Source organism: Nycticebus coucang, chromosome 8 (assembly GCF_027406575.1).
Source record: "Nycticebus coucang isolate mNycCou1 chromosome 8, mNycCou1.pri, whole genome shotgun sequence".
NCBI classification, from domain to species: domain Eukaryota; kingdom Metazoa; phylum Chordata; class Mammalia; order Primates; family Lorisidae; genus Nycticebus; species Nycticebus coucang.
In genome coordinates, this window is record NC_069787.1 from 97,397,907 (window position 1) to 97,425,790 (window position 27,884).

Genomic DNA, 27,884 nt, shown 5'->3' on the forward strand with positions numbered 1-27,884 from the left:
CAAGAAATTTCCTCTCATGGGAGGGGCAATTTCTGAATACAGCTGCTGTCTGCAAAGAAGCCAGACTGATCCTGTCCCGCAGGCCCCTGAGAGCCAGTTGCCCATGCTCTGGGGCTGGTGTTGAAGCATCTGTTATGGCTGGGATAGGCAGGAGGACCCCACAGAGACAGGCTCACAGCATTCCTTTCTCATGCCTTCCCTTCCACAGGACACCCTCCATGGTCCATTCCACAGGTCCAGCCTCCAACCTGCTTGTCCTAAGAGTCACATAGGGGTCACAGCTCCAAGCAGCCTCTCTGCTTCCTGCTCAGTGTGTCTTGCCAGTGAAAGGCTGTGTGATGTGTGTGTGCTGGGGAGGGCAGTGAGCAGGGGCTGGGGGTGAGTCCCCTCAGACTACCCAAATTGGAGTCTCTGAGAGCCTTAACCAGGAAGATGACTTAGCAGTGAGACAGCTAGTCATCTTCCTGGTTACATCTCAGAAACACCTGGCAAGAATCTTGGGTCAGTAGCCTGGGATTTTCAGTCATGACGCTGATGTGCTTAGTTAGACCCAAGTCTTCACCCAGCCAGGCCCAACCCAGGCAAGGAGGGCTCTGAAGGACACAGACAGCTCTTCCTCTGTCAGGACAGTAGGACCATTTATCAGGGAGATAAGCAGTAGCCGGAGGGCAGAGTTGGTGGAAGGAGCTGTCTGGAAGAGATAACTGGGGTCACTCAGAGGGCACGGAAGGGCTTGTGTCCCAAGTCCCAGCTCTGACATCCTGCCCCCATGCCTGTTGGCCACAGACGTCTGGCTGCCAAACCTCACAAAAAAAACCGAGGTTCTCTGTGAACAGGTTGCTCGAGAAGCAGTCAGCGTGTATTCTGTGCCCTCGCAGGGCCCCTCTGATTCTGCCTCATCTATTACAGATGGGGAAACTGAGGCCTGGGGGTGGTGCTGACAGAGCCCGTGCTGACTTACTTGTCAGAGGAGGAAATCACAGGGCCCTGACCCCACCCTCAGCTTTCCAGCACAGGGTCAGGGAGGAACCCATGTGGCACTACATTCCTGGGCACTTACCATATGTGCCCCTGCGCCTGCCATGCATGGCTCTGTCCTGTTCCTGCTCCCCATGGACTAGGTGCTCTTAGTCCTCTTTTCCAGATGGAGACAATGCCCAGAGAGGTGAGGTTACCAGTCCAAGGGCACACCACAAGGAAGTGGCCAAACTGGGTTTGAACGCAGGCCTCTCAGAGCTGCACTCAGACCCGTGCTGAACACTGAATAGCACTGTCTGCCAGGAGGGGCCTTGGGGGCCCAGCAGAGGCTGGAACAAACCCACTGAGCAGGGAATAGCTCTGGGAACCTTCCGCCCTGCTAAAGTCTCATCCCCAAATTGTCAGACGGCCCTTGGGCTGATCTGCCCATCATCCCATGTCCCCACTCAGCAGAGCTCAATAAATATTTCTGAAGAAATTAATTTTTAATATTAAGTAAACACACGAACATAAATAATGACAGCCTTTTGTGAGCCCCCGGAGTTGGTCAGACCCATTCTTGGGGCCTCACATGCTGGCCTTGATAGCTCCCTGGGATACTTCTGTCCGTTGTCTGCTGGATCCTCATGAAAGCCCATCCAAAAAGACAGTGCCACCTTTAGGAGCCAAGAAGAGCCCAGGCTTCACACCACAGAGATGTGAAGGAGAAGAGTGATGAAGAGGAGCAAGGAGACCCTTCACTCAAGCAGGGAGCCTGACTCACCAAGGCCTATGGTGGAGGCTTCTGTGGCCCTTGCCATCAGGGTCTCTGAGGGCTGGTGTGTTTAGGTGTTGGAAGAGGCCAAGATGAGAAACACAGGGCCAGTCTTAGGGACAAACCTTGGCTTTCCTCACTGCCCCAGTGTCCAGAGCAGTGGACTTGATGCAGAAGCATCGGAAGGATTTTCTGGAAAGTATTTTCCCCATGAATGGTTAGAGGAGCACCTTGGGGAGTCTTGAAATTCATCCAGCAGGCAGTGGGAGGACTGGGGGGTCTTTGAGGGGCCTGGAGCCTTTCTGCCTATGACCTCATGGAAGTGCTGGGTCCTCTTTAGCCTGAGCCATACTGGGCAGAGATAGGAGTCTGGATTGTGAAGGGAAGGGTCCCAGGGCCTGGAGAGAATGATGCAGGAAGGAGCCCCCAGGGGCTTTTAGATGGATGCCAGCCCCACTACCCCAGGTCTGGGGGCTCCCACACCTGGAGGGGCCCTACCTTGAATCTGACCCCCTAAACCAGCGATCAGGCACCCTTCTCAGAAAAGCACACAACCTTAAGACCCTTGTGGTTGTGTAGGTGAGTGGGGGCATTGTTGGCTGCAGGATCCTAGATGGAGCTGGTCCAGCATCTCAGGGGACAGACCAAGCATATGACAATAATATCAACAATATAAGAAACTGCAGAATAGCACCATTTTGCTCTTGCTTTGCTCCAGATGTTGGGTTGAGTTCAGCTTTCCAGCACTGTCTTATTTAATTTAATTCTCACAACCTAGGAGGGTCAATTATTAACCCTCATTTTACAGATAAGAAGCTGAGATCCAGATGAGTTAAATCTCTTGCCTAGAGTCACAGAACACCAATAACCCTAATGCACCTCTATGCACAAGCAGAGGAGCCGAGACACTTCCTGGCATCTCTTATTGCTCATGAACACACTCTTACAAGGAGTTCTCTGACAGAAGAATCCTTAATGATGGGTCTCTGGAAGACCTGAAATGTTTCCCAGTCAGGTCCTTTCACAGGACCCCAAGAGGCAGACAAGCTGGTAGAAAGCACTCCAAGCCCGTCACTGGGGGAATGGTAGTTGCAGTGGTATAGATCAATCTCATTTATGTAGCGCGTGTGTGTCATAGATATAAAAATGTGGGGGACACCCACAGACAGAGCCCAAGGCTCTGTGGGGGACACCCACAGACAGAGCCCAAGGTCCACACCTCACTGCACCTCCACATGCATACACACACACACACATCCACAGCCTGAGGGGCCCATCCAGCTGGGCCTGAAGGGACTACAGGTGGGTGGGGCCCAATGCCACAGTGCAGAGTCCTGGCCAGGGCTCCAGGGCCAGGCCAGATGATGGCTGTCTGGGGGCCTTGGCTCTGCCCTCCTCAGCAGCTTCCTCTTCCTTCCTTCCTCTCTTCTTTTCTTCTGCTTGTTCCCACCTCCCTGTCACCACTGAGAGGTCCCAAGAAAGACTCCTCAGTGGCACTGGTCACACACATGACACATCAAGCTTCTTAGTCACACACGGTGCCCCTGCCCCTATCTCCAAGTCCCACACTCTCTCCTGGCATTGTCTGGGGTCAGGCTGACCTGTGGTGGCTGCAGCCTTACTTGTGCTGTTCCTCCAGCCTGGCTTGAGCTGGATGGAATAAAGGAGCTGCAGGCCTTGATGTCCCCCTCCAGTGGGAGGATGAAGGCCTCTGGGACAGTGGCAGTGCCAGGGTGGGCGTGGTGCCAGACCCAGGGCAGCTCATGGCTCTCAGTGCTTCCCCATCTCTTCCCCAGCCCAGGGCCTGCCTAACTGTCCCTTGCAGCCCTGGAAACTGAAGTAAGGGAACCCAGGCAGCTTCTGGCACAGAATTTCCATGGTCTTGGGCCAACCAGAGCACTGTGCCAGGCTCAATTTCCCCATCTGTTAAATGCAGCAAGGTGACGGCAGAGTAAGAATATGGGGCAGGCCCCTGGGATGCCACCCAGGACCAGGCAGAGAACTGCCAGTGACTGCAGGCTTAAGGCTCAGCCAGACCCTTCTCATATTTGTCTCACTCAAGTACTGTCACTCTCCTTATCTGACAGATGTGGACCCTGACTTGCCCAAGGCTATACCACTAGAGAAGGTGTTGAGAGAGGATACCGCTGAGAGCCAGTTGCCTCTCAGACAACCTGTGATCTGGGTAGAGCAAGGGGCTCCCAGACACAGGCCCAGGATCAAGGCTTCCTGAACCCCATGTTGGCCAGAGGTGTCCCTGCGTGTCTGATCTGTTTCTGACCAGCCCACCAGGCTCAAGGATGTTCTGTGTCAGCTCAGTGAAGTTCAGGGAAACCATCAGCCTCCCAGGAGCCCACTGAGAGCATGTTGCTTGCCTTCCTCCTCTCCCTACTTGCGCCTGGTCTCCTCCTTCAGACCCTTCTCCTAGGTGTTCTCCCTGACTCCCACTCTTCAGCAGGCTGAACTCCATTTCCATGCTCAGAACCCCACTACCTGGTGTACAGGGGGCCTGTCAGGTGTCTGGCACCAGATCTGATCAAGTTCTAGGCTGTGGTTTGTCGAGGGGCCAAGGAGGACACCACACAGTGCCAAGAACAGGAGAGCTCAAGGAAGGAGATCAGTGAGGGCTTTCTCTAGTCTTAGGCGGCTCCTGGTAGGGTTCAGAGAGGGGAAGGTGAGGATGGGTCTTGCCTTGGAACATCCAGGCTGGAATTGGCACTTGCTCTGTGGTAGAAGCTGCCAGAGTAAATCATGGAGACCACTCAGGAAGCAGTCCCTAGTGCTGGATGTTTCTCCACTTGCTGGGGGGTAGGGCAAGGAGTCCATTCATGCTCCTGACTTCCCTGGGAGCCTGGCCAGCTCAGTGTACATGCTGGAGAGAAGTTGCTGATCATCCTACTGGGCTGAGACTGGGGAATGAGGCAGGAGCTGCCATAGTGCCCCAGGAGCAGCCTGAATCTAGAGATGATCCCATTCCTGGTCCCCTGAGGTCCACCTGTCACCTTCTAAACTGTAATCATACTTGACTTGTGCCTGGCCCATTTAGGCTGCCCTAAGAGTAGTGACAAAAAGAAAAAAAAGAAAAAGACTAGTGAGGATCAGGCTGGGAGCCCTGACAGCAGAGGCTGGGGCTTAAGAAAGACATCTGCTGAGAATAGACCTGGGCCTGTGCCATCTCCTTTCCTAGCAGTTCAGAAGGTTATCCGAGACAGGCACCTTGGGCTCTCAGTAAGCTGGTTCAGTGCCTATTACTGCCTGGACTGCCACTTTACTGTCCCCAAACTCAGGGCAGGCCCCAGGCCCTCACCCCAACTTCAATCCAGCCAGTGTATAGCTGTAACAGGCTGTCCTCTAAAGACAGTATTTCCTTACCCCACGTACAGAGCCTCAGTTTCTTCATCTGTAAGGTGTGGAGAATGCCACATACGTGTGGAGGATAGGTGTATCTCAGGATTGTTGTGAAGATGCATTGAGATTGTCATGTAAAAGTCTCTGTGCAGAGCCTGCACAAAGCAAGGTTGCCCTAAACTAGAAAGGTGCTCTCATGATCACTACAGCCTCTCACTACCCCACCTACACCTCTAAGGTCCTGGTATGACACTACCCATTTTTCTAACAAAGAATCTGGGGCTTAGCAGGGTCAGCAATGTGCCCACGGTCACACAGTTGTAGGTGGCAGAGCTAGGGCTCCAACCCAGACTGTCCCGAATTTGCAGGCTCAACTCTACTGCAATGTCCAGCTCAGCCCACATGGAGAGCATCTATGGCCCTCAGTGGAGAGCAGCCAGTTTTGCAGGAGGTTCTCTATGCTGCATCGCAGGACACCAGGGAAGGAGACTCAGACATGTCTGCCTGGCTCTGAATTCAGCCCTCTGGACAGGGCTCTGAGCCCAGATGGATGGCTAAGCAGGCACTAGCTTACAGATTGGGGCTGAGGGCTCTACAGGAGCCCTCACTGCCACTAGCACCACTCTCCCAGGTCCTGGGGTAATGTGAGGTGGGGGCAGGAGCATACATAGTTTAATTCATGCCCTCTTTCTCCATGCAGGGATCCCTGGGGCTGCAGCAACACAGGGGGCCGAGAGATGACCTCGCCTTGCCTGGAGCTAACTAAGCTCTGGGCAGATGGACTCTGTGGCTCAGCTTTGGGATTCCAGGCACATCCTGAGGCTTCAGCAGAGGCTGTTGGGGAGAAGCCAGGGCCTAGGCCTAGGTAGCTGAGAGAGGCCAGAGCTGATGCTTCCCCAGCAGCTGAGCACCATGCACAGGAACTCTGTGAGGTCTCAGGTGGCCAGATGATCTGAGTCCCTGAGTCCCTCCACAGTGCCTGCAGGATTCCAGCTGAGTTCCCTGGCTGGGTGCCCTGAACTTCGCGAACACCTCTGTTTCACTGCCTAAAAGATGGGGAGAAGAATCCCTTCCCCCGAGGATGGAATAGGTGCTATGTGCCGAGAACAGAGCCTGTACGCAGGAGGGCCTACACCTTATAGTTTCCTCTTCCAGACTCAGCCATGCTATGAACTCCCCTGTAAACTCCCGGGAAGCAGGTACCACATCTTGAGCTCCCTGGTGTGGCTCATGGTGCTACATGGATTATGTACCTTGCCCCCTGCTGCACTCCTTGCCTGGAACTCACATGGAGCACACAAGCCAGAAGTTCCACTCATCCCCTGCTGGAAACAAAGAGTTTGTGGGCAGCAGAGGCTGGAAGCACGAGAAGGGACAAATGACTCCTGAGGCCCTGTCTAGCCCTGTCACCTTCTCAGGGCCTAGACAGGTGAGGGGAAGTGGGTGCACCTGTGTGCAGGCACCCTAGGCCATACTGTCAAGACTAGAGCATGGCCAAAGAGGGGGATAATGAGCGTGACCCTGTTAGGGGGTCCCAATGGCCCCTCTGGGAAAGAACGGCAGTCTCACACCTCCCAGAGACGCTTGGAATTAAGCAGGGAGTGGTAAAACAGCCCCCACAGGGAGGGGTAACAGGGAGGTGGGCAGGGGCCTCCACCTAGAGGGGCAAACATGGTTAAGGACCCCATGGGCAAAATCTGAGCATATTCCTTGGAGGAAGGGGCTTCTGGGAGCCTGTGTTTGTGAGAGGGAAGGCCTGAGTTCCAGAGAGGTGGAGTGTGGTCAGGGAAGGGCCATGAGTGTGGAGTGGTAGCCTGGGCACAGTGGGCAGCTTCTTTGTGGTAGGATGGTGGGCATGACCCTCTGGGAGAGGACAATCTCATTCAGGAGTGTTGGACAACATTTGCCCAGGATCAATGGGAGCCAGGAATCACAGAGCAAGTTGGGCCACTTCTCCATTCCTTCAAGTGGTGGTTTCCTTAAGGCAGATTCCCAGAAATGGGATTTCTGGGTTAAAGGTTATGCATATTTTTAGGCTTTTTGATTCAAGTTGCCAAATGACCTCTAGAAAGCATCTCCAGATCCCACACCCTTGGTGGGTTATGAGGCAGCTGGGGAGAGCTGAGGGTGAAAAGCCTCCCCCTCCCTACTCTGGAAGTAGCTTGTACCTGTGGCCTGGAACGAGGCCACCAGAGCTCCCTAGGAGAGAAGGACCCACCTGCAGTGATGTCCAGGCCCACATCACAGCCTCCCACAAAGAAGCTCCTTTCCCCAGGCTCCTATCACTTTCTCTGTAACATAAGACTGAGTCTCACAGATAAATATAAGAATATTTTATTTCTTATATTAATATAAGAGTGAGTCCCACAGATAAATAAACCCTCACAGCACCAGGTGGGCAGGGTGGCGGGTAGCTTCCTGGAGAGGCAAAGCCAGCCATGCAGGAGGCAGCAGCCAGGAATAGGAGGGAGCCAGGACAGGTGGGCCTTGGGTGGCCCTCTATCCCTGTGAGGCTGGGCCTGACTCCAGGACAAAGTAACCCCATTCCACTCCTCTGCCAGTCAAGGGCTGGGACTTTGGGGTCCCCTCCCTCATATCCCAAGTTACTGAGCTTCTCTGGACCTCACTTTCCACATTCATAGTAACATGAGAACCTCAAGGAGGTGTTTGGAGAGTTTTCTGAAGTCTTCAGGTACCTGGGAGGGAGAATTATTCTGGAAGAGGGAGCTTAGCTGAGCCTGCTGGCTGATGGCTGTAGCCCCAGGGTTTCCCCAGCCACAGAATTTCCTCAGCCCAGAGTCAGGCTCAGCCCAAGCCTCAGCCCCAGGGCAGAGTGACACCTGCTCCTCCCACACCTGTAGGGTTACCAGACTGTGTTCTTCATCTTGAAGGCAGCTTTTCCAGCTTCTTTGTCCTCCAGCTGAGGCACACTCCACAGTATGGCTTCTTGGACAGCTCCAAGGTGCATCCCCAGGGCTCTCCCGTCAGCCCTGGCCCAGGGCCAGCGGGGCACTAAGGGGTGCCTGGTAGCTGCTGCACCCAACTCCAGCAGTCACAGCCCAATACCAGTTGCTGTCATCCACCAGGGTGTGGTGACTCAGATGTGTCACCCCAAGCCTGATGGGACAGGTCCCTTTATTATCCCCATTGAAATGAGGCTCAGAGAAAGGAAGTGACCCGCCCAAGTGTCACATAGCTGATACCTTCTGAAGGTGGGATTGCAAACCAGTCTGACTGCAAAACCAGACTCTCAGCGCCACAGAGCTCACCCCAATAGGACATCACAATCTCTGAAGCCCACCTGATTCAGCTGTTTCCAGAACTTTTGTTCTGAGGAGATCTTGGATCTAACCATAGCCCTTGAGGAGAGCATGAACTTACTGCGCAGAGTGGCACCTGTTGCCCATCAGGGTAGGCTGGGTGGGGGAGGGGGAGGGCTCCAGACAACTTCTGGATCCAGGGCAGGGCCACAGCTCCCACACAGCCCACTTCTAGCCTCTGCCCCTGACACAGGCCTAGTAGTGGTCGGCACTTGCGCAGGCTAGGCCTATAGAAGAGGAGGCCACAGTGGGAGAAATATGGCTGTTGTGCGTTGAGAGGGCAGGGCTAGCCCTAGCTGACACAGCCTGGAACCACTCACTTACTTCAGGGCAGCAGTGAGGTAGGAGCTCAGGGGTAGAGGCTGCTGGGTGGGGGAAGGTATGAGGAGGGGGCAGCATTACCATAGGCTATCCACCTGTCCCAGGCCCGCCACCCCAGGGCTGCACTTTCAGCACACCAGTACTTTACTATCTAAGTGGCAAAAGTGCTTCCATATAACTCAGCATGAATAGTGCGGTATGAATGTTGAACAGGGTCCACAAGCCTGGCCTTTTGAGGCCAGGTCTCCCACCTCTAGACCTGCCACCAGAGTCTTGCTGTGTCCTCCTTAGAGTGATCCTTCGTGGGAGGACAGTGTCTGAGGACAGAGTGTGATCCCCCCACCCCACCCCAGAAACTCATGGGACAGGTGAGGTTACCATTTGGGGCCTGCTGGCTGATAGAATGGGATGACGGCCTAGCAGATATTATACAAGAATTTGGTGTCTGAACTGGGAGTCCAGCCATTGTGCACACGGGGAGACTGAGGCCCAGAAGAGCAGGGACTTGGCTGGAGGCCCACAGTCCTTTATGAGCAGAGTTGAAGCCAGAATCCAAAGCCTCAGCTTCTTGGCCCTTTGGTGGAACACACAATAGCCACACCTCTCCCCCTGTGGCCTCCTCTTCTACACTTCCAGCCTGAGCAGGTGCTGACCACTACTAGGCCTGTGTCAGGGGCAGAGGCTAGAGGTGGGCTGTGTTGGAGCTGTGGCCCTGCCCTGGATCCAGAAGTTGCCTGGATCCAGGAGTTGCCCTGGATCCAGAAGTTGCCTGGAGCCCCCAACCTGCCCTGATGGCAGCTGCAATAGATCATTAGGCCACCAATGTCATTCGGCCGGGTTCCCACTTCTCTCCCAGGCATGCTGAGACAGCCTTAAAATCCCTGTTCCTTGGACAGAACTATGGACATAGTTCAGGAACTGTCTCAAAACTGAAGGAGGCTGAAACTATGTTCAGAACCAGGCCTTGTCCTCTGCTGGGAACTTGGCACCAAACCTCCTCCCAGGGCCCCGGACTTGAGTAGGCTTGGGAGGCTTTAGGTACCATGGATTCTGAGGTTAGGGTGTCAGCAAGACTGGCATCAGGACAGAAGGGGCCCTTGGCCAGGTTTGGGAGGGAGAGAACCCACTTCCACCCCAGCCTGCTGTTGCCCCAGGCTGAACCCAGCACTCTCCAACCAGGCAGTGGCCCTAACCCCACCACATGCTCCTGGGAGCCCTAGTCAAGGAGCCTGGATGAGGGGTGCCAGGGCAGGCAGTCTCTGGGAAGGCTGGGCTGGGCATTTCCTGCCATAGGGTGCCAGGGTTCCAGGCCCCTGAAGGGGTGATTCTTTAGTCTTAGTCAGAGGAAGTGGGGCAGGGCAAATGGGCAATGTGTGTGCAATGCCACCGGGCATGGCAAGGCCCAATGGCTACAGGGATTGGCAGCTGTAGAGATTTCAAAGCAAGCTTCACCTTGCTGGTCTCCCACACCCATAAAGGCCACATCTGCCCTCAATAGCCACCTAATGCCCAGCACCTAGGTGGGTCACCCTGAGACTAAGCCCCAGCAGTGACCCAGGTGCTAAGTCTTTGCTCTGCCTGTTACCTGCATAGTTTAGACAATCACTTTACCACTCTGAGCCTCATGGTCCTATCTGTAAAACGAAGAAGACCATAGAAAGCCAGATGCCCCTGGTTTCCACCCTTCCCAATATCAGGCAACTACCAACCCAGTTTGGTCCACTCTTGGGGTCCTGGGTTTGAAAGAACTCACCAGGATGGGCCCCTCGTTGAGCAGGAGAGACCAGGCCCAGAGTGGCAGGGCTTTCTCAAGACCAGGCTTCTGAGCGGTGCCTGTGGCTCAGTAGGTAGGGCATCGGCCCCATAAACCGACAGGTTCAAACTCGGCCCCGGCCAAACTGCAACAAAAATAGCCGGGCATTGTGGGGGGCACCTGTAGTCCCACCTCCTCCGGAGGCTGAGGCAATAGAATCGCCTAAGCCCTGGGCAGCGCCTGTGGCTCAGTCGGTAAGGCGCCAGCCCCATATACCAAGGGTGACGGGTTCAAACCCCGCCCCGGCCAAACTGCAACCAAAAAATAGCCGGGCATTGTGGTGGGCGCCTGTAGTCCCAGCTACTCGGGAGGCTGAGGCAAGAGACTAGCTTAAGCCCAGGAGCTGGAGGTTGCTGTGAGCTGTGTGAGGCCACGGCACTCTACCGAGGGCCATAAAGTGAGACTCTGTCTGTACAAAAAAAAAAAAATAATAATCGCCTAAGCCCAGGAGTTGGAGGTTGCTGTGAGCTATGTGACACCACGGCAGTCTACCGAGGGCGATAAAGTGAAACTGCCTCTACAAAAAGAAGAAGAAGAACAGGCTGCTTAGATGGCTTGTGGTGTGCACATGGGCCCAGGGTGATTCCCTAAAACCTTAGGCCTTGATAGAGCGTCTGCTTCCCCTCCCTCTGATGGGGCCCAGCAAACTGAGCCTCCCTGCCTACCACTTGGTGGTGAGTTATCAGCACCACTGCTGTTTGCAGGCTCAAGGCTGCAGGTACCCTCTGTGAGACTACCAACCTGTCCCACTACCTCTGTTTCTGAGGGTGCGGATTGGCCCCTGGTAGCTGGATTCTCAGGCATTTTTCCTGACCCAGCTCTGACTCTGGAGAGGTGAGTGGTGCGTTTTCTGTCTTGGTCCTCAGATTGGGATCTTTTCACCAAGAACGAGATGAGGTCTCCCCTCCCACCCCTATCCTCACCCTTTAGGAAGCCCCAGTGAACCCCGGCCAGATGGAGAAGGGAGAAAGTATGGAGCTCAGGGTCCCAAACCCCCAGCCCTTAACAAAAGGAAGAAGGAGGCAGTGCTGGGCCTGAGGGACCGGATCTATCCCAGGTAGAGTTCTGGCCCTCTGGACCTCTGTACAGCCTGGTACACACGGAAGGCTGAGGCTAGCCCAAACGTGAGCAAAGATGGCCTGTGGCTCACTCACATCATGGAAGGTCACTGGGAACAGAAAGCTGGGCAGGGGGCTGGCAAGAACTCAGACCACGAGGCTTCTTTTTCTTTCCCCACTCCACCTCCGTGTGTCCTCTTGGGGGCCAGGGCTGGCAAGGCAGAGCACCAGTAGGAAGTCTTATGCCTCAAGGTCTAGGACTTGGATGAATCCCGGGAGCCTGTCTCCCCTAGCTCCCTTTCCACACATAGAGAGATCAGGGCTGGGGATGGGAAAAGCAGGAGCAGAGCCAGGCCAGAAATGAGCCCAAAAAGCAAAGGGGAGGGAAGTGAGGAGGGTCTCTGGGATGACTGTGGCTGGGCCAAGAGGGGAGACGGTCTCAACTTTGGCCAGGCAGGGTGGGGGCAGGAGGGTTTAGGCAGAGCAAGCTGTTGAACCAGCCCAACAATGATGAAACAACCCCTTTGTCTGCAGCGCCAAAGTTGCTGTGACTAGAGGAGGCGTGACGTGAAAGGGTCATTGTTCCCACTTGGGCAGCCACTCAGAGAGCTGGAGGACCGGCCCAGGGTGGGCCTCATTCCAAGGCTGCAGTCTTGCCTGCTGCCTGTGACCAGTTGGAGTGTCTTGGGCTCTCAGCCTCCTAACAGTCCCCCAAGGGCCAGCATGGCCACAGGTATCCCTCACTCACCAGGGTGTCCCCTTCCTCCCCTGAGCTCCTCCAGCCTGTAATCATGATACTGCAGGTCATGGCTCTCATCCGGTGCTAGGGGCTGGGCTCTGTTCTTTATATGTGTGAACTCTAATAGGCAGAATGCCTGTGAGTACCACAAAAAGCTGGGAGTGGGCAGGGTTGGCAAAGAAGGTGATTTGTCCTGGGGCAAGGAAACATGCCAGTGATATTTGCATCTTCTCCCCACCCTTATCCCCTGACTCTGGCACCTTGCAGATAAGGGGAGAGAAGGCCAGAGAGGGGAATTGGTCTGCTGATGCCCAGTCTAGACCTCCTTACCCACCTAATGGGCCTCCATTCTCTCTGGACACTTGAAGGCTCCTTCTCCTTCCCCCTGCCTCTCCAATCCATTTTCCCCTGAGCAGCTCCCCCTTTACCTCCTACCCCTGTCGATATCTTTCTAAAAACTTAAGCCTGATCAGTTCCTACTCCAGTTTCAAGCCTGCTATAACCCTCACATGCAGAGAAACTCCAGTTCTTGTGCTGGCATTCAAGGCCCTCCGTGCCAGGGGTGGGGCCCTGTCAAGGCCCTCTCTCAGATTCCATGTAAGAAAACTGTGGGCAGTGAAGACTTTTAACTTCCCAGATCCAGCCTCACCGTTCTGCTCCCGCAGATCCTGTCCCCCAAGTACACATTTTCAATCCCCCCTCCAGGTTCAACTGCAGGAGGTATGGCTGGTCCAGGCTTAAACTGGAAGTCCCTTTTTCCCCACCCTAGGTGGCCTGCTGGGTCCAGTGCCCAGAACTCTCCTTTCAGGCTCTGTACTGCCCCCAGCAGCTGGCATCAGGCTCAGCCTGACCCAGGCTAATTAAACCCTCCCCCACCCCAGAGAAGGCTCTGGCTCCAGCTTTAGACTTTTTTCCCTGGAGGGATGGAGCTAATTAACCGAGAGGGTTTAATTAATCAATTAGCGTGGCCTCCAGACCCCTCCACTTAGCTGTGGCAGTGGCAGATATTTATAAACAGTAGCTGCCAGACCCTTCTCTGGCTGAAGAGGGGAGAGCAGGCGATCATGGTGGGCACAGAGGCAAGGGCAGAGGGGCTGTTGAGGTGCAGAGGAGCCCAACCTCACCTCCTGAGCACTAAGGGCCGGGGCACATGCAGCACCAGTGATGCCTGGACATGTGAGGGGACACAGTGAGGCAAGTACCCTGGGGACCTGTGTGCACGCAGGCCTGACACCAAGAGCTAGGTAAGTCCCCAGAGTTGCCCCAGACCTACAGCCAGAGGGGCCGATGATACCCAGCTGGATCCAGCTTCCTTGCCAGCCTGACCTCCAGGAATGGGGCTGCACAGAAGGCTATGGAAGCTATAGGAGGGACCAGAGCCCAGCCAGGGGACAAGGCTAAGAAAGGCTTCCTGGAGGAGGAGATATTTGAGCTAAGCTCAGGAAAAGAGTAGCTAGAGGCAGCCAACTGAAGAGGGTAGTGGGCGATGAAGAGTATTCCATATAGCAAGCAAGGCTGGAGGCAGAAACAATAGAAGGTTCTTTTTCTTTTTTTTTTTTTTGTAGAGACAGAGTCTCACTTTATGGCCCTCGGTAGAGTGCCGTGGCCTCACACAGCTCCAGCAACCTCCAACTCCTGGGCTTAAGCGATTCTCTTGGCTCAGCCTCCCGAGCAGCTGGGACCACAGGCGCCCGCCACAACGCCCGGCTATTTTTTTGGTTGCAGTTTGGCCGGGGCCGGTTTTGAACCCGCCACCCTCGGTACATGGGGCCGGAGCCCTACCGACTGAGCCACAGGCGCCGCCCAGAAGGTTCTTTTTCCCTGGAGGATGCCCCCTTCTCTGAGAACCCTCCCAGTCTGCCTCACCTGTTAGAAGTAGGAGGGCAGTGCCTGTGGCTCAAGGAGTAGGGCGCCGGCCCCATATGCTGGAGGTGCTGGGTTCAAACCCAACCCCAGCCAAAAACTGCAACCAAAAAAAAAAAAAAAAGAAGTAGGTATTGCTGACTCTGCCCTGCCTACCTGCTCAATCCGGTAGGAGAGCCCTAACTCAACTCTCTCCCAAGCCTCCAGAGCTGTGACTAGGTCTCCTCTTCCCCCTCCCCTGCCCCGCCCAGGTAACCCACAGGTACATCACAGTCCCTTCAGAAAGGGGACTTAAGTCTCTTTCCCACAAAATGCTGCTTTCCTAGGGTTGGTGTGGTGGGAGCCCCAAAGACCCCCTTGACCTCTCAGGCCTGAAGGAGTTGAGAACAGGGACTCCCAAGTCAGCCAGGCCTGTGCCCAGACCCAGTTGTTGCCTCTTCCTGGCACATAGCTTCACTGCTGTGTCTCAGCCTCCTCATTAGCCCCTGGGGTTAGCACCTTCCTCTAAAAGGGCTGCTGGCAGAATTAAACCAGCATTGTGTAAGGCCCACAGGACACCCTGGCCCAGAACAAAGCCCATGCCTGTGTGTTACTGTTATGACTCTTACTGCCCGAGAACTGCCAGAGGATCAGGCGCATCAGTACAGCTCCCAGGCAGGGGCTCAAGGTAAAGAACGATTCAGCCCCTAGAGCTTTTGCTGGGCCCTTCCCATGTGCCTGGCATGGCCAACAAATGGCTTTTCAAAATCAGCAACAATAATAGCCAAGCGTAAAAGACAAACAATGCTGCTTTCCTTTCGGAAGCCAATTTGGAAAAATGGAGCACAGGTGTTTGCCCCAGAAATGCCATTTCTGGGCATGAGGCCCAGAGAAAGAATCTGAGATGCAGAAAAACTATACCCAGACTCTCCATCCAGAGGTCCTGACAGCACACTGAAGAAGTAAGACCACCTGAGTGTCCAGCTGACCTCTCTCTCAGGGGCAGGGGATGGGCTCCAGGGATCTAGGGGAAAGGGCTAGGTATGGGTTTTTTTTTTTTGCTCCTGTGGTTCCTCCACCAGGGGCACCATCCCAAGCCACTATTCCCCTACTCCCCCACCCCACCTCCACCCCCATGCTCCGCTTTGTGGGGAGAAATGAAGAGCAGCTCCACACAGAGCCCAGGTTTCAGGCATGTGAGTGGGGGACCAGAGGCCAGCCCACTCAATTGCAATGCTGAGTTTGAGGGCCCAGTCCCTTGGGGTTATTATTCTTATCTCTCTGCCTGTAGAATTGGAGAATTTTTAGGGCTGAATGGGGAGGATGCTCATCTAAGATCAATAATGACTGGCCCTGGGAGATGCCCCTCAGCAAAGATGGGGAGGCTAGTTTAAATTAACATCAACTGGCTCACTGGATCTCACTCTGTCACCTGGCTAGGGTGCAGTGGTATCGTCGCAGCTCACTGGAACCTCAGATTCCTGGGCTTAAGACTGCCTCAGCCTCCCAAGTAGCTGGGACTACAGATGTATGCCACCATGCCTGGAACATTTGTTTTTCTATTTCTTGTAGAGATGGGAAGGCAGGGGATCTTACTCTTGGCCAAACCAGTCTCAAACTCCTAGCCTCAAGCAATCCTCCCACCTTAGCCTCCCAAAGTGCTAGAATTATAGGCTTGAGCCATTGCTTCTGGCCATGGATAATTCTTATGCCCACTGTGCAGATGAAGAAACCAGGGTGCTTAAAGAGGTTGTGAGGGCTGAGCTGTCTTGGCAAAGAGTCTCCAGCATGATGAAGGACTTTGGTGACGCTTGGGTACTCAGCTTGGGGCTGCACAGTGAGGTGGGACAAGTTCTCCTTGGTTAACCTGAGTAGGACTCAGAGGTTCCCCGTGGACCTACACATGCCCTGGCTAAGACCATCTGTCTGTGCGGCATGGTGGCTGGCATTCAGGCCATGGTCAGAAAATCAGACCCTCTGCTCACAACACAGGACCTGTCTGCTATAATGCCTGAGTCCTGCTGGCCCTTCTCTCTCTCTCTTTTTTAGTGCCACAGGGCCCAGCTCTGTTTACCCACCCCGAATGACCATCCCAGCCTCCTCACTGCCCTGTGACCTGTGTGCTTGTCCTTCAGGCGATTACTTCCACTTGGCAACTAGGGCATCTTCACAATGACAATGAGACCCTGTCAGCCCTGTGCTTGAAGTCCTTTAGGGGTTGCCCTTACCTGTAAAGAAGTTCTCCACCAGCTACCTAGCCCCATGGAAGGGCAGGACAGCTTTACCTTTGCCTGTACCCTCAGGCCAGAGAAGAAGGTTTGGGCACCAAGGGAGTATGGAGACCTCCCTCTCCACAGCTTCAAGGTAGATAAGGTCCCTAGGGTGTGCCATTGAGAAGGGGGTTGGCTGGCTGGGCAAATGGGGATTCCAGCAAAGACTAGAATCTCATCTGCTCAGCCAGAGACAATGGCGCTGAGGCCTCCAAGAGTTGCTAAGGATGGTCTTTAATGGCCTTGCCTGGGAAGGGATGACTTCATTCAGGACGCACCCAGGTGAGAGGAGGCTAGAGTCAGAGGCAGGCAGCTCCTCAGTTGCAAATGAGACCTGCTCAGGCTTGTCCAGTTTGAGAAGTGAGGAGGCTGTGTGTGTTTGTGTGGGCCAGAGTGGGGGAGGGAGGCTTCTAGGTTGAAGAAAGGGAGTGCAGCCTAGTGAAAAGACCCAGGGCAACAGGTGGGAGTCCAGACCTGCCCTGACTCATTCTAGGACAAACCTCTGCAAACCTTACTCTGCCCATCTGCACAGGCTGAGGGAACAGGACGATTCTAAGCCTTCCCAGGGCTCTCAGGTCTGCTGGGTCTCAGAAGTCAGATGGGACCAATCCAAGGAGGCCTCTGGGAGGAAGTGAGAGTGCTGTGTCCTGGTGGGGCCCAGAATAAGCAGTGGAAAGATTAGGACAGGACCTGGGCAACCCCTAACCTGGCAAGCACCCAGAGGTTAATGTTAATATGCAGCCTCCAGAGAAGCCTGGTTCCCACGTCAGGCCCTCTGGCTTCTGCTGAGGGTTTGGATATAGGTGTTAGTGTCCCAGACACATCCATACTGATGCAGAGGGTGGCCCAAGGAGGACATAGCATCAGGCACAGGCCTGAGGGCGCCATGCAGTGGCAGCAGCAAGGAGGGGCAGGTTCCAGCAGAGGCTTGCTGCTATCCCCACCCTGTCCCATTCACCAGGCATGAGTACTCTCTGGGAAGGGCCTCTGAGGGTAGCAGGCCCCTCTCCTGAGGGCTGCCTCCCCTTCCCCAGGACCACCCAGGGAAATATTCCTCTCTTTTGTGATCTCCTTGTCAGGCGCCCTTTAAGGTCACCAAGGCTACCAAGTTTTTCCTCATGTCCAGCCTTACTCAATCTTGACGTTGCACCTGACTCATTTATCAGAGGACAGTGAAGGGCCCCATTATCCTGCCACCCAGCGTGACATCACTGAGCTTTCCCTCAGGCATGTTCCCACTCCTGGGGCCACCCAGCCTGCACGGGAAATGGCTGCTGGATGAATGTGCAAGTGAGTAAGTGTCTTGAATCCTCTTCCCATGAGAACACTAAGTGGCTAAGCAGCAGATGAGGGGTCCCTGGGGCCTGGGCTGAGATAGAGACAGAAACAGGGCCCCAAGAGGCAAAGAGAGGGCCAGGAGAAGAGCAACAGAATTCAAGCCACAGAGACAAAGCAGATGTAGCCCCAAAGAGCCAGGTGTCAAGGAGCTCAGGGGATGCTTCTGAAGGAAGAAGGCCTGGCGGAAACAGGGCAGAATAAGAGGAGCTCAGGGTGAGGGTTCACGAGGCAGGAGCCTGAAACTCAGGGATGGGGGACAGCAGTCCAGGATAAACACGCTCAGCCTAAGGTCACAGAGCAAGGATCCAGGGCCCCAGCCTCTCAGCCATGACCTGGTCCTCTGTCCCCTGGCAAGGAACCTTAGCCAGACACAGATAAGGAGACTGAAGGTCAGAGAGACCCCCCTGGCCTAAGATAGCACTGGAGTGAGTTGTGGCGTTTGCCCTCTTTATGCACTCCCAAGCTTCCCAGTCCTCAGTCTGAGTTGGCTCAGGAGTTGACTGCTGCTCCCACCCCCACCCTGTCCTGTGCTTGGGCATGCTGGCACTGCCAGGCACTTACTTGGCCTGTCAAAGGCCCAGCCCCCAGCCGAGCACCCTTGGGCTTCCCCAGCCCTGGGTGAGGGCAGCAAGAGGGAACAAAGGCTCAGTCTCTACTTGCTTAGGCCTCCACCCCTTTGCCTGCCCCTGGCACAAAAGGACCAGGGCCCTAAGGGTGCCCAAGAGCAAAAGCAGTACCCATCCCTTTGCCAATGCTGGGAAAAGCCCCACCCCCCAACCCCACGCAGGCCTGCTGGCTGAACAGCAGTGTTCCTCCATTCTAAAGATGGAGTGTTGAGTGGGAGAGCTGTGGGGCTGGCAGTCACACAGCTGGGACTTAAACTTCAGTCCCATGGTTTTTGGGAGACCTGCCTTCTACCCCTCATCACAGGTTGAGCAGTGAAGGTCTTAACTGTGTTCTGGTTCAATATAACTGAAGTGCAGATGGGTGAGGGACAGAGAAGATAGAGCCTACGTAACCAACCCAACAGGGCAGTCCCCAAGGAAGGAAATGAATTGCCCTTCCCCTTCTGGCCCTACCCACCAACCTGCCACCTGGGTCTGGCTCAGTGCTGATTACAAAGTCCGCTGAAGGGATAGAGCCAGGTGAGCAGCTGAAATGGGGAAACTGAGTCAGCACCGAGGCTCCCTAAGTCCCTGACTGCGGCTTACCTGATCGAGCCAGAGACAAGGGAGACAAGCCACTCCAGAGCCTCCATTTCTCTATCTGCAACATGGGGCTGTCACACACTCGAGGCTTCACTTCCCCCAGCCATGGCTACCATCCTTCTTCAGACCCCTTCCCTGCTCTCACCCATATCCTCACTTTGACCACTCCCAACTCACCCTGGCCAGGGAGCTTGGATGGAGGGTGGATGTTCCCCTGCTCTGCACAAGCATGGGCATAGCTGATTCTTTCCTGTAAGCCCAGACTCAGGCTAGGAAATGAGCGTAACATGATCATCATGCCACAAATGCAAAAAGCATTCAGTACCTGGGTTCAAATAGCCTCATTTACAGAGATGGATACTGAGGCTCAGGGGGACTAAAGGACCCGTTCAAGGCCAACCAGCACCTAAGTAAGGCAGGGCTAACTGCTCACGGCCCAAGATTGTCCCACTAGTATCCCAGGAACTGAAGGGGCAGAGTTCAGTACAGATTACCCTCTCCCACCCACAACAGCAGCAGGAGAAAGGATAAGGGCTGTGGGGCTGCACAGGGCCAAGAGGCCATCTGAGCAATGCCCAAGTAGATGGCCTCAAGCAATCCTGTGTGAGTAGGGGCTCATTTGTGTGAACTTGTCCCCATAACCTCTCTGAGCCTGACCTCAGCAGAAGCCCATAGAGAAAGCCTTGATGCTCCTCTTGCCTACTAATGCCTGAGGGCTGGAGGAATATCACCTACCCCAGCTTCATCTAGAAGCCCTGGCTGCTCTCTCCCCTGACTGGTCTAAGCAGGTGCCTGGCAGAGCCAGGGCAGGACCAGGCCAATGCCTCACAGAATAGGCATGGAGGTGCCAGGCCATAGTGGCCCTTCCTCACCTTTAGACCCCAAGCAAACCCAAGACATATCAACTCATTTTAAAGAAAAAATAATATTTATTTGCAATATAAACAAAGTCCCGTTGCTGGTTCGGGATATATATACTTATGTGTGTATATATATGTAGGGTCACAAATTTTCCTTCATAAGATCATAAAGCAAAACTGGCCACCCTCTAGCATACCCTCATTTACACAAATCTGATGCTTCTGAGTTTTTCTTTTTAAAAATAAAAGAGAGAAAGAACCATGTATAGCATGGAAGCTTTTTGTCAATTTCTCAACTGTGGCAAGATTTTAATCTGCTGCCCAAAAGAATCCCTGAAAGCCACCCCTATGAGGTAAGATGCAGTGGGGCAGAGTTTCTGTGGCCTCACTCACATGCTGAGTGCTGCTCCATCAGGGACCCTGGCCTGACTGCTTACCCCTCCTTGGGTCCCCATGCAGTCCTGACACCTGGTAGAACTGAGGTTGGAGAAGAAACAAAACTGTAGGAGGATAACGGAATCCGTGGCTTTGTTCTGTGGATATGGACAGTGGGGTAGACAGAGCCGCACACCCCTTCCACTTGTCCATCCTTGCCCCCCTGCCCCTGCCCTAGGGTTGAAATGGGTGCAAGTCTCCTGGCAATAGAAGGCATGGGCAAAATGAGAGCAGGGCAGGCTTTAATGGGGACAAGGAGGCTGGGAGAGGCAGCTGGACCAAAGCAACAGCCAGAGTCAGGGAAGAATTTGGTGGCAGGGTTGGCCCCACCACCACCTAAGCTCTCCCCAGCCACCAGGCCCCCACTCCCAGTTACAGAGAGAGACAGAAGTAGTGGGTAAATATATAAAAGGGCCCAGGGCCTCTGCTCTCCTAGGAGCTGAGCCCAGAGGCTTAATGCTACTGCTTAGTAGTCCCTTGCTGCCCATCTCTGGAAGGATGGTGGCAGAGCCCCAAACCCCCCCCCCCCACTTTTGCCTCAGGGAGGTCTGTAGGGACCCCCAGAGGGGAGAATGGGAGGACTGAGATTGCCAAGACCACCCATCCAGCCCACCAATCACAACTTGCAGCAGTCCTCACTGCCAAGTGCAGTGCCAAGCTGGACTGGGCCAAGGGTGAGAGACGGCATCACTGGGGGTCCCAACACCTGGAGAGCAGCAAGCCACTCCTTCAAGAAGGGCCCACCGAAGAAACAGAGGCTTCACACATGTGCAAAACGCATTTGGTCAAGATCAACACGGCGTTTGTCTTTTCCATAAAAAACAAAACAAACAATTGTTTTCTGTAGAACGAAAAAACTGAGAACACTTCTCTCTCTGTAGGATCAAGGGATGAAATACTGGTTTATACAATCCACTATTGCATGTGGCCTGAAAATAACACTTTTTGTTAAAAAAAAAAAAAAAAAATCAAGAAGAGCTTGAATACTCTTTGTGCTCCAGGGAGCTTGGATTTACCTGCCAAAAGTAAAAAGTAAACTCAAGTCCATGGATATGTCTTTAAAAAGTAGCCAAATTGGCTAGGCCATCAGCAGAAAGGAGTGTCCTAGGAAAGGATGAGCCCCCAAAGCCACATGTCTGATTGCTGAGGCCTCTCCAGCAACCTTTGCAGAGGGAGGCTTTGCCTGTGAGCCCTGCTCCCACAGGACGGTAAGGGCACTCAGCCATTGGTTAGCTTGGGCCTCTGGGCACAGGCAACATCTGTGGGTTCCTCAGGCCAGAGGCAGCAGGCTTGGGCCCTCCCACATGGCCCTGTGGAGGGCTGAGCAGGGGCCTGGTGCCATGCCCAGGAGTGTGCCAGGCCTCACGTGGACTCGAGCGTATTGAGTGGGAACAGGTTGTGGTTGGTGGGTGTGGAGAAGTAGAGCTGCTCACTGGGCGCGTGGTTGTCGCATGGGCTGCTTAGCCCCAGCGTCCGCTCAAAGTCCAGCAGCTGCCCCATGAAGTTGAAGTTGGGCGAGATGTTGGACTTTTTCCTCTTGACGAAGTCATAGGCGTCATTGAGTGACAGGTTCATCTTCTGCATCAGGTAGGCCACAGTGACTGTCACTGAGCGGCTGATGCCTGCCAGGCAGTGCACCAGGACACCACACTTCTTGGAGCGGGCCTCGTCTGAAACACATAGGCATGAGTCAGGGAGGTGCTTCCTCCCAGGAGCCTTCCTACGAGGTGGGCAGAGGGACCACGGCAGGTGAGGCTGAGGCACAGAGGGCAGAATGGTTGCTGGCTGGTACCACCTGACTCTTGAGGAACCTAGTCAAGACCAGCATGGTTGGGGCAGCAACCTGGGGTAGAGGTCAAGAGCAGGACTGTGGAGAGAGCTCTGCCATGCTTCAGCTCCAAGTCACTGGACAACCTCTGCCTCATCTATAAAATAGTTTCCTCATCTATAAAATGGGCCTGTTTATTCACAGTGCTCTCCTAAGGACCTGAGTGGAGTGAGGGTTGAACAAACATGAGCTACTATACGAATTGTGCTAGTCCTATTGCTGCCGCAATGGTACATTAGCACTGGTGCTGAGGGTGGTGAAATCTGCATCCTCTGGGTCAACTGAACTATGGCCAGTAAGCCCATTTTATCAATGGGGAAACAGATACAAAGACAAAGTGACAAGCCCAAGGCCATGCGGAGGCTCCTAACTCAGCACTGCTGCTGGTAGGCTGTGACCTAGGGGTGGGGGCTGGGCTTGTTCTCTTGGTACAACTTCCATGGGTACTCTGGAGAGTCTCCTGGGAAACAGTCCTGAGGGAATCCCCTCCAGAAGGAAGTGGGTGGACTGGCCTTGCACTTGGCTCTGCCCTGTGCTCAGCCAGTCCTCAAGGCCTTAACTTGAGCTCCAAAAGACCTAGAGACAAAGTCAACAACCACACCTGAGGTTTCATGAGTAGGGTTGCTCATGTGGGGCCCACCCCTCCCACTTGCTTGACCTTCCTCAGCAGGCTTTGGACCAGTGACATCTCCCACCAAGCCAACTGCATGATTTTGGTCAACCCCGGAGCTCTCCCTGTGCTGCAATTCAGACCCCTCTACCTGATACACAGTAGGAGCCAGTAAATACTGGTTGGGCTACTGAACAACTCAATCCTAAAATCTCTCCTCTCTGGACCCTAGGGCAGTTGCCTGTGAGCCGGGACTGTGCCAGGGACATAGATTAACAAGAGGCAGCCCTGGGGTCCTCAAGGTTCCTAATCCCTGCCTCTGAACCCACTAGAAGCCAAGTATAGACAGCACTTAACCAATACCTTCCTATAAGATGTCACACAGGTTCACAAATTATTCTTTACTGCCGCCTTTGGTCCCACAGAGCTTCCCCTCTGAATCCTCACTCACTCACCTGAGAGTACCCAAGACTAAGCATATCAAAGGTGCTTAATCCAGACTCAGGGGCTCTCAGGGCAGCCCCATGGCTAAAACACTGAGGCAGGACCTAGCAAGGGAGCCATATGGTCTGAAATTGGGCTTTGGGATTAGTAAAAAGGGGTGGTAAGGACAAGCCTCTGGTGATGACATGAGGATGTGAGGAATTCTCAGCCCCCAAACCCACCCCCAGTGATATCGAGTGAAACTGTTTCCTCTGGCTTTAAGCCCTTTCACAGCATGGCTGGGGCTTGATCCTGTCCCACAGACCCCATGTAATGCTTGGGTCTTAATTCCTTCACTTGTCATCTTGTTCCATACCCTCACCCTGATGTGCAGATATGGAGGCATCTTCACGAAAGATAAAGGTACCCACAAACCAGGCTCGGCCTGGGGAATCTAGGTTCCCCCTCTCTACTCCCCTTCCGTTGTTTGGGGAGCTTGAATGCTGAGGCAGCACTTATAGCCCTCTTGGCCATGTCCCTGTGGGGCACGGCTGGACACTCCAGGCTGCCCCAGTTGCCACCCCTCCCCCAGGCCTCAGCTTCCTTCCTTCCTCCCAGCCAGCCACCTACTTTTGGTTCCCAGTAAGCGGATGAGGCGGGGAAGCCTCCCACTTCCTGTTATTAAAGCCAGCCCAGCCTAGCTGACACCAAAACGCCCTCCACTGGACACAGTTACTATTGGGAGTAGACTCCCCAGGCTACCCCCACCCTGCCAGAGGAGGCTGGTTAGAAACACTGGGTCACCAGGCTTAGGAATTCAGGGTTTACATTTATTTGGTGCCTGTGTCCCATCCCCTTCCTTGGGCCAGGGGAAGATGATCTGCAGTCTAGCAGTCCAGCTGGCTAAGGAGGAACCAGGGTGGGGAGATCAAGTCAGCTGAGGCTGGGGACATAAGGGACTCAGAGGGCTGTAAACCAGACAGCAGGACGCACTGGTGTGGGGGAACCCTTCTTCAGGCCCCCTACCTTCTCTGTATACCCCTTATACTACAAGCCAGCCCCATAGGCTGCCAAGAGAATGTGGGACCTCACTAAGCATTCTGGGTCTCACATTCAAGTAGTTGCCTGTTTTGGCTAGGCCTTTGGCTTTAGGGCTACCTTTCTGCTCTCTCAGGTAGAGTAAAACCCAAAGAGGCACTGTGACAACCCCATCCTGGAGAGACACGTGTGCCAAGGCGTGATATAGAGCAAGCGAGATCCGTGGGAGGTCTCTGTGCTATGATGGTTCAGTTTTCTAAGCACAAAACAACAGAAAAGCCAGAAAAATACAAGCTAGACAGCAGAGAGCCCATGAGGAGATGACAGCTGGGGGGAGCCCAAGACTCAGGGGACAGCTCAAGCCCTGACAGGCAGAGGGGCCCAAGGGACTCAGTGACTCACAGCAGGCATAGGTACACCCACTGGCACAAGCTGGCACATGCAGGGTACCCACAGGTCTCAACAGGCACCAAGGTACCCAGTTGGGTGTGGGTGACACCCTGAGTCCTACACACACCTTGACACACCCACCCACTCCGTCCAGCATACAACACCTACCAATGAAGCTGATGGCCTCAGGGAAGAACTGGGAGAGGTTCTGGCTCCAGTGGTCAGAGATGGGGATCTGCTTGTAGGTGAACTCGCCACCATGCTCGAAGGCATTGGGTAAGTTGGGTGTGACATTGAGGATATACTTGATGCCGTACTTGCCAAGCACGTCCAGGTTGGTGGAGTCCTTGGCGCAGCCGAGGTAGAGGTAGGGCAGGATCTGGACAGGGAAGGCTGGTTGGCTAGATGGCACAGGGCTGCCATCCGACTCAGTGGCACTGCTAGGCAGCTCTCGGTCTGACTCGCCATCCGAGCAGTCAGAGCTGATGCGTAGGCCCCCCAAGCCCAGCACAGAGGTGGGTGGCGAGCTACTGGGTGAGGATGAACTGTCCACGTTGGTCTCGCAGTGCTCTGAGTACTCTGTTTGGAACTTGTTGAAACCACCTGTGGCCAAGGTGAGATGGGGCCTGGGTAAGAGGCTGGTGAGAGCCCAAATAGGACACACAAGATCCACGATGGCCAAGACTCCCCAAGTCACACCCCACAAGATTGATGGTCAGCATGGGCCATGCCAAGGATGTGACATGTGTACTCTCTTGTGTGTTCTCTCCATCTGAACTATGACCACTTCACAGAAGAGGAAACAGGCCTCAGAAGGTAAAGTAACGTGTCTGAGCTCTGAACCCTTACCCATAACACATCAGGGCCCCCAGCCATACCATCAGCTTTAGGGCACTTGAGGACAGGCCCAGATCATTCCTCTGCAGTTCCCATGCACTCACAGGTGCTCAGTAACAGCTAAGTGGTAAAGGAAAGTAGACAAGCACATCTCTGACCAGCAACTGTGGGTCTGCAAACCTCCCTAACAGGAAGGAACCAGAACCACATCTGGGTTGGTTAGAGCAGAGAGAACCTAGACCCCCTGACTGGGAGTCTAGTGGTAGCCCAGCTCGCCAACCACAGTTGGGGAGGACAGTGTGAAGATAGTGGCTGGGCCTTTCCCCCAGTGGGGGCAGGTTCATGGAAGAGGTCCCAGCTCCACTTCTCCAGAGCCCTCCCTTAGAATGCAAGGTGCCCAGCCCTGGACCTGCAGAGGGGGAGGGCCACTGGGGCTATGCAGGGATGGAAGAGATGGAGAGCGCCTTGCAGCTAGGCATGGGCCCTGCGCCCGAGGGTGCCGCAGGCCTCCCCTCCCCTCCCGTCCTGCTGCCAGTGAGAGGCCATTTTGGAATGTTAATTGGAAACACCGGCTACAGCCACTTGCCTCCCCCCACCAGTGCTGCCTCCCCCTTCTGCAAGCTGTGGGGCAACAAGCTGGGGACTTGGGGGCCCCAGGAGACCTGGATCAGGGAAGGCAATAGACACTGCTTCTGCCGCTGTCTCAAGCACCTCCAAGAACCAGCAACCCTGAGGTGGTAGGGGCCACACTGAGATTCCAGAGACCCCCAACCCAAACGGCCCCCAAGAACTGGAAACGGGGATGGGAATAAAAGGTGCCCTTCCTGACCCTGGCCTTCCAGGGACACGCATTCCAGGCTAGAATTGGGTGTCCGGCCGCTTTTAGGATTCCAGGAAACTGCCCCTTCCTCCTGAGGGAGTCTGGAGACTGGACGCTATTGTCACCCCACCATCAGGGAAAAAAAGAAAACCTTAGGTGGGGAAAAATTTGTTCCACCCACTCGAATGGAGCTGAGAAAGGGGGCGCAGAGGGAGCCCCGCGCTTGCCAAACCCACACTGTGGGGACTGGGCTCCTGGGAGGGCGGATGAGGGCCGGGGACGACGTGGCGTCCGGCTAGGCAGGCCAAGCGCCTAGAAAGGAAAGAACCTCCAGTGGAGGCGTCTGGCAGTCGCCGGGGGCCCTGGATCCCTTATTGGATCTCGGCGCTGTCCTCACCTTGGAGGTAGTAGGCCTGGCAGCCGTCGTCGCGCAGCTTCTGTAGGAGCAGACCGAGCACTGAGGCTGGAGCGCCGGGTTCGGGCTGCCACTCGGCCGTGGCCTCGTCGTAGAGCAGCACGGTGGCCGCCTTGCAGCGCGTGGCGAAACGCTCCTTGTCGGCGTGGTTGGGGATGATGGAGCGGATGGGCAGGTTGCCCTTGCGCAGACGGCGCAGCATGAGGCCCGGGATGGCTAGGTTGATGGCCGTTTCGATGTGCGACGACTCGAAGAGCTCGTGCGGTCGGCAGTCCAGCAGCAGCAACGACGCGCCACCGCGCGCCTCCAGCTCCTCCTGTAGCCACTCCGCACTCTTGCAGGGCATGGCCCCTGCTCCGGTCGCCGCGCTCGCCCCAGTGCCCACGTTGGACCCACACCCAGCGCCGGGCTCGGACCCCGCCCGGGTGCCCCCAGCCGCCGCCGCCGCCGCCCCCGAAGCCGACATGTGCGCCCGCGCTGGGGGGCCGCGGAGCTGGTTTTTCATGGGGAGAGCGGGCGGCCCGGGGCCGGGGCCGGGCAGCCCTGCCCTGGGACGGCGCCCCGGCCGCGCGGGCCCCAGCCGCGTCTCCGGGCGCCCGCCTCCCGCCGAGCTGCGCGCCCGCCGCCCCGGCCTCCCGGCCTCCGTCCCGCCCGCCCGGCCCTCCGCGCGCACCGCGGCCTGACAGCCCCAATTAAACGCCAGCTCCCGCGGCCGCGCGCGAGGCGTCCTCCGGAGGGGCGGGGCGCGGGGGTTGGCGCCCAGGCTTAAAGGCGCAGCGCCTCTGCCATCCCTCCTCACCGGGTACTCGGGTGCGTTCGCGGCCCGATGCGCCCGGAGACCAGAGCCCGGGTCCTCCCCCCGCCTCCTCACGGTCTCAGTCTCGCCTACCCGGCCTTGGCTACGACATGTTTAGGGTGCCTGGTCAAGACACCCTCCCTCCCTGGTCTCCTCTAACCGCATTCCCAGCTCTTCTGTGCCCTATGGGAAGAATTGCCCTGCCTGGGGCGGGGAGAGTCCTACGCATGGCACCCCCACACCATGTTCACTGAACCAGTTTCCCCGGAGATGGGGCGTGGGAGGGCGGTCACATTGAGCCAACCTTCCGTCCTTCCGCCTGTTATTCCCATTCATTCATTCAAGTTCATTCAACAAATGGTAATTGAAAGCCTACTACGTGCCAGGTACTGAGCTAGGTGGTCATCATTTCATAAGACAGCATAGTCTCCCTGTTACAGGGT

General features: G+C 55.3%; 1 protein-coding gene across 1 annotated transcript; it reads right to left on the reverse strand.

Moving 5' to 3' along the window:
• Positions 1-21,242: 21,242 nt before the first annotated feature.
• On the reverse strand, positions 21,243-27,331 carry DUSP7 (dual specificity phosphatase 7). Its single transcript, XM_053600364.1, has 3 exons — positions 26,628-27,331; positions 24,742-25,176; positions 21,243-21,954 (listed from the first exon to the last, which is right to left on the reverse strand). Exons 1-3 carry the CDS (start codon positions 27,148-27,150, stop codon positions 21,647-21,649), a joined length of 1,266 nt encoding a protein of 421 aa, XP_053456339.1. The 5' UTR covers positions 27,151-27,331; the 3' UTR covers positions 21,243-21,646.
• Between the last annotated feature and the right edge of the window lie 553 nt (positions 27,332-27,884).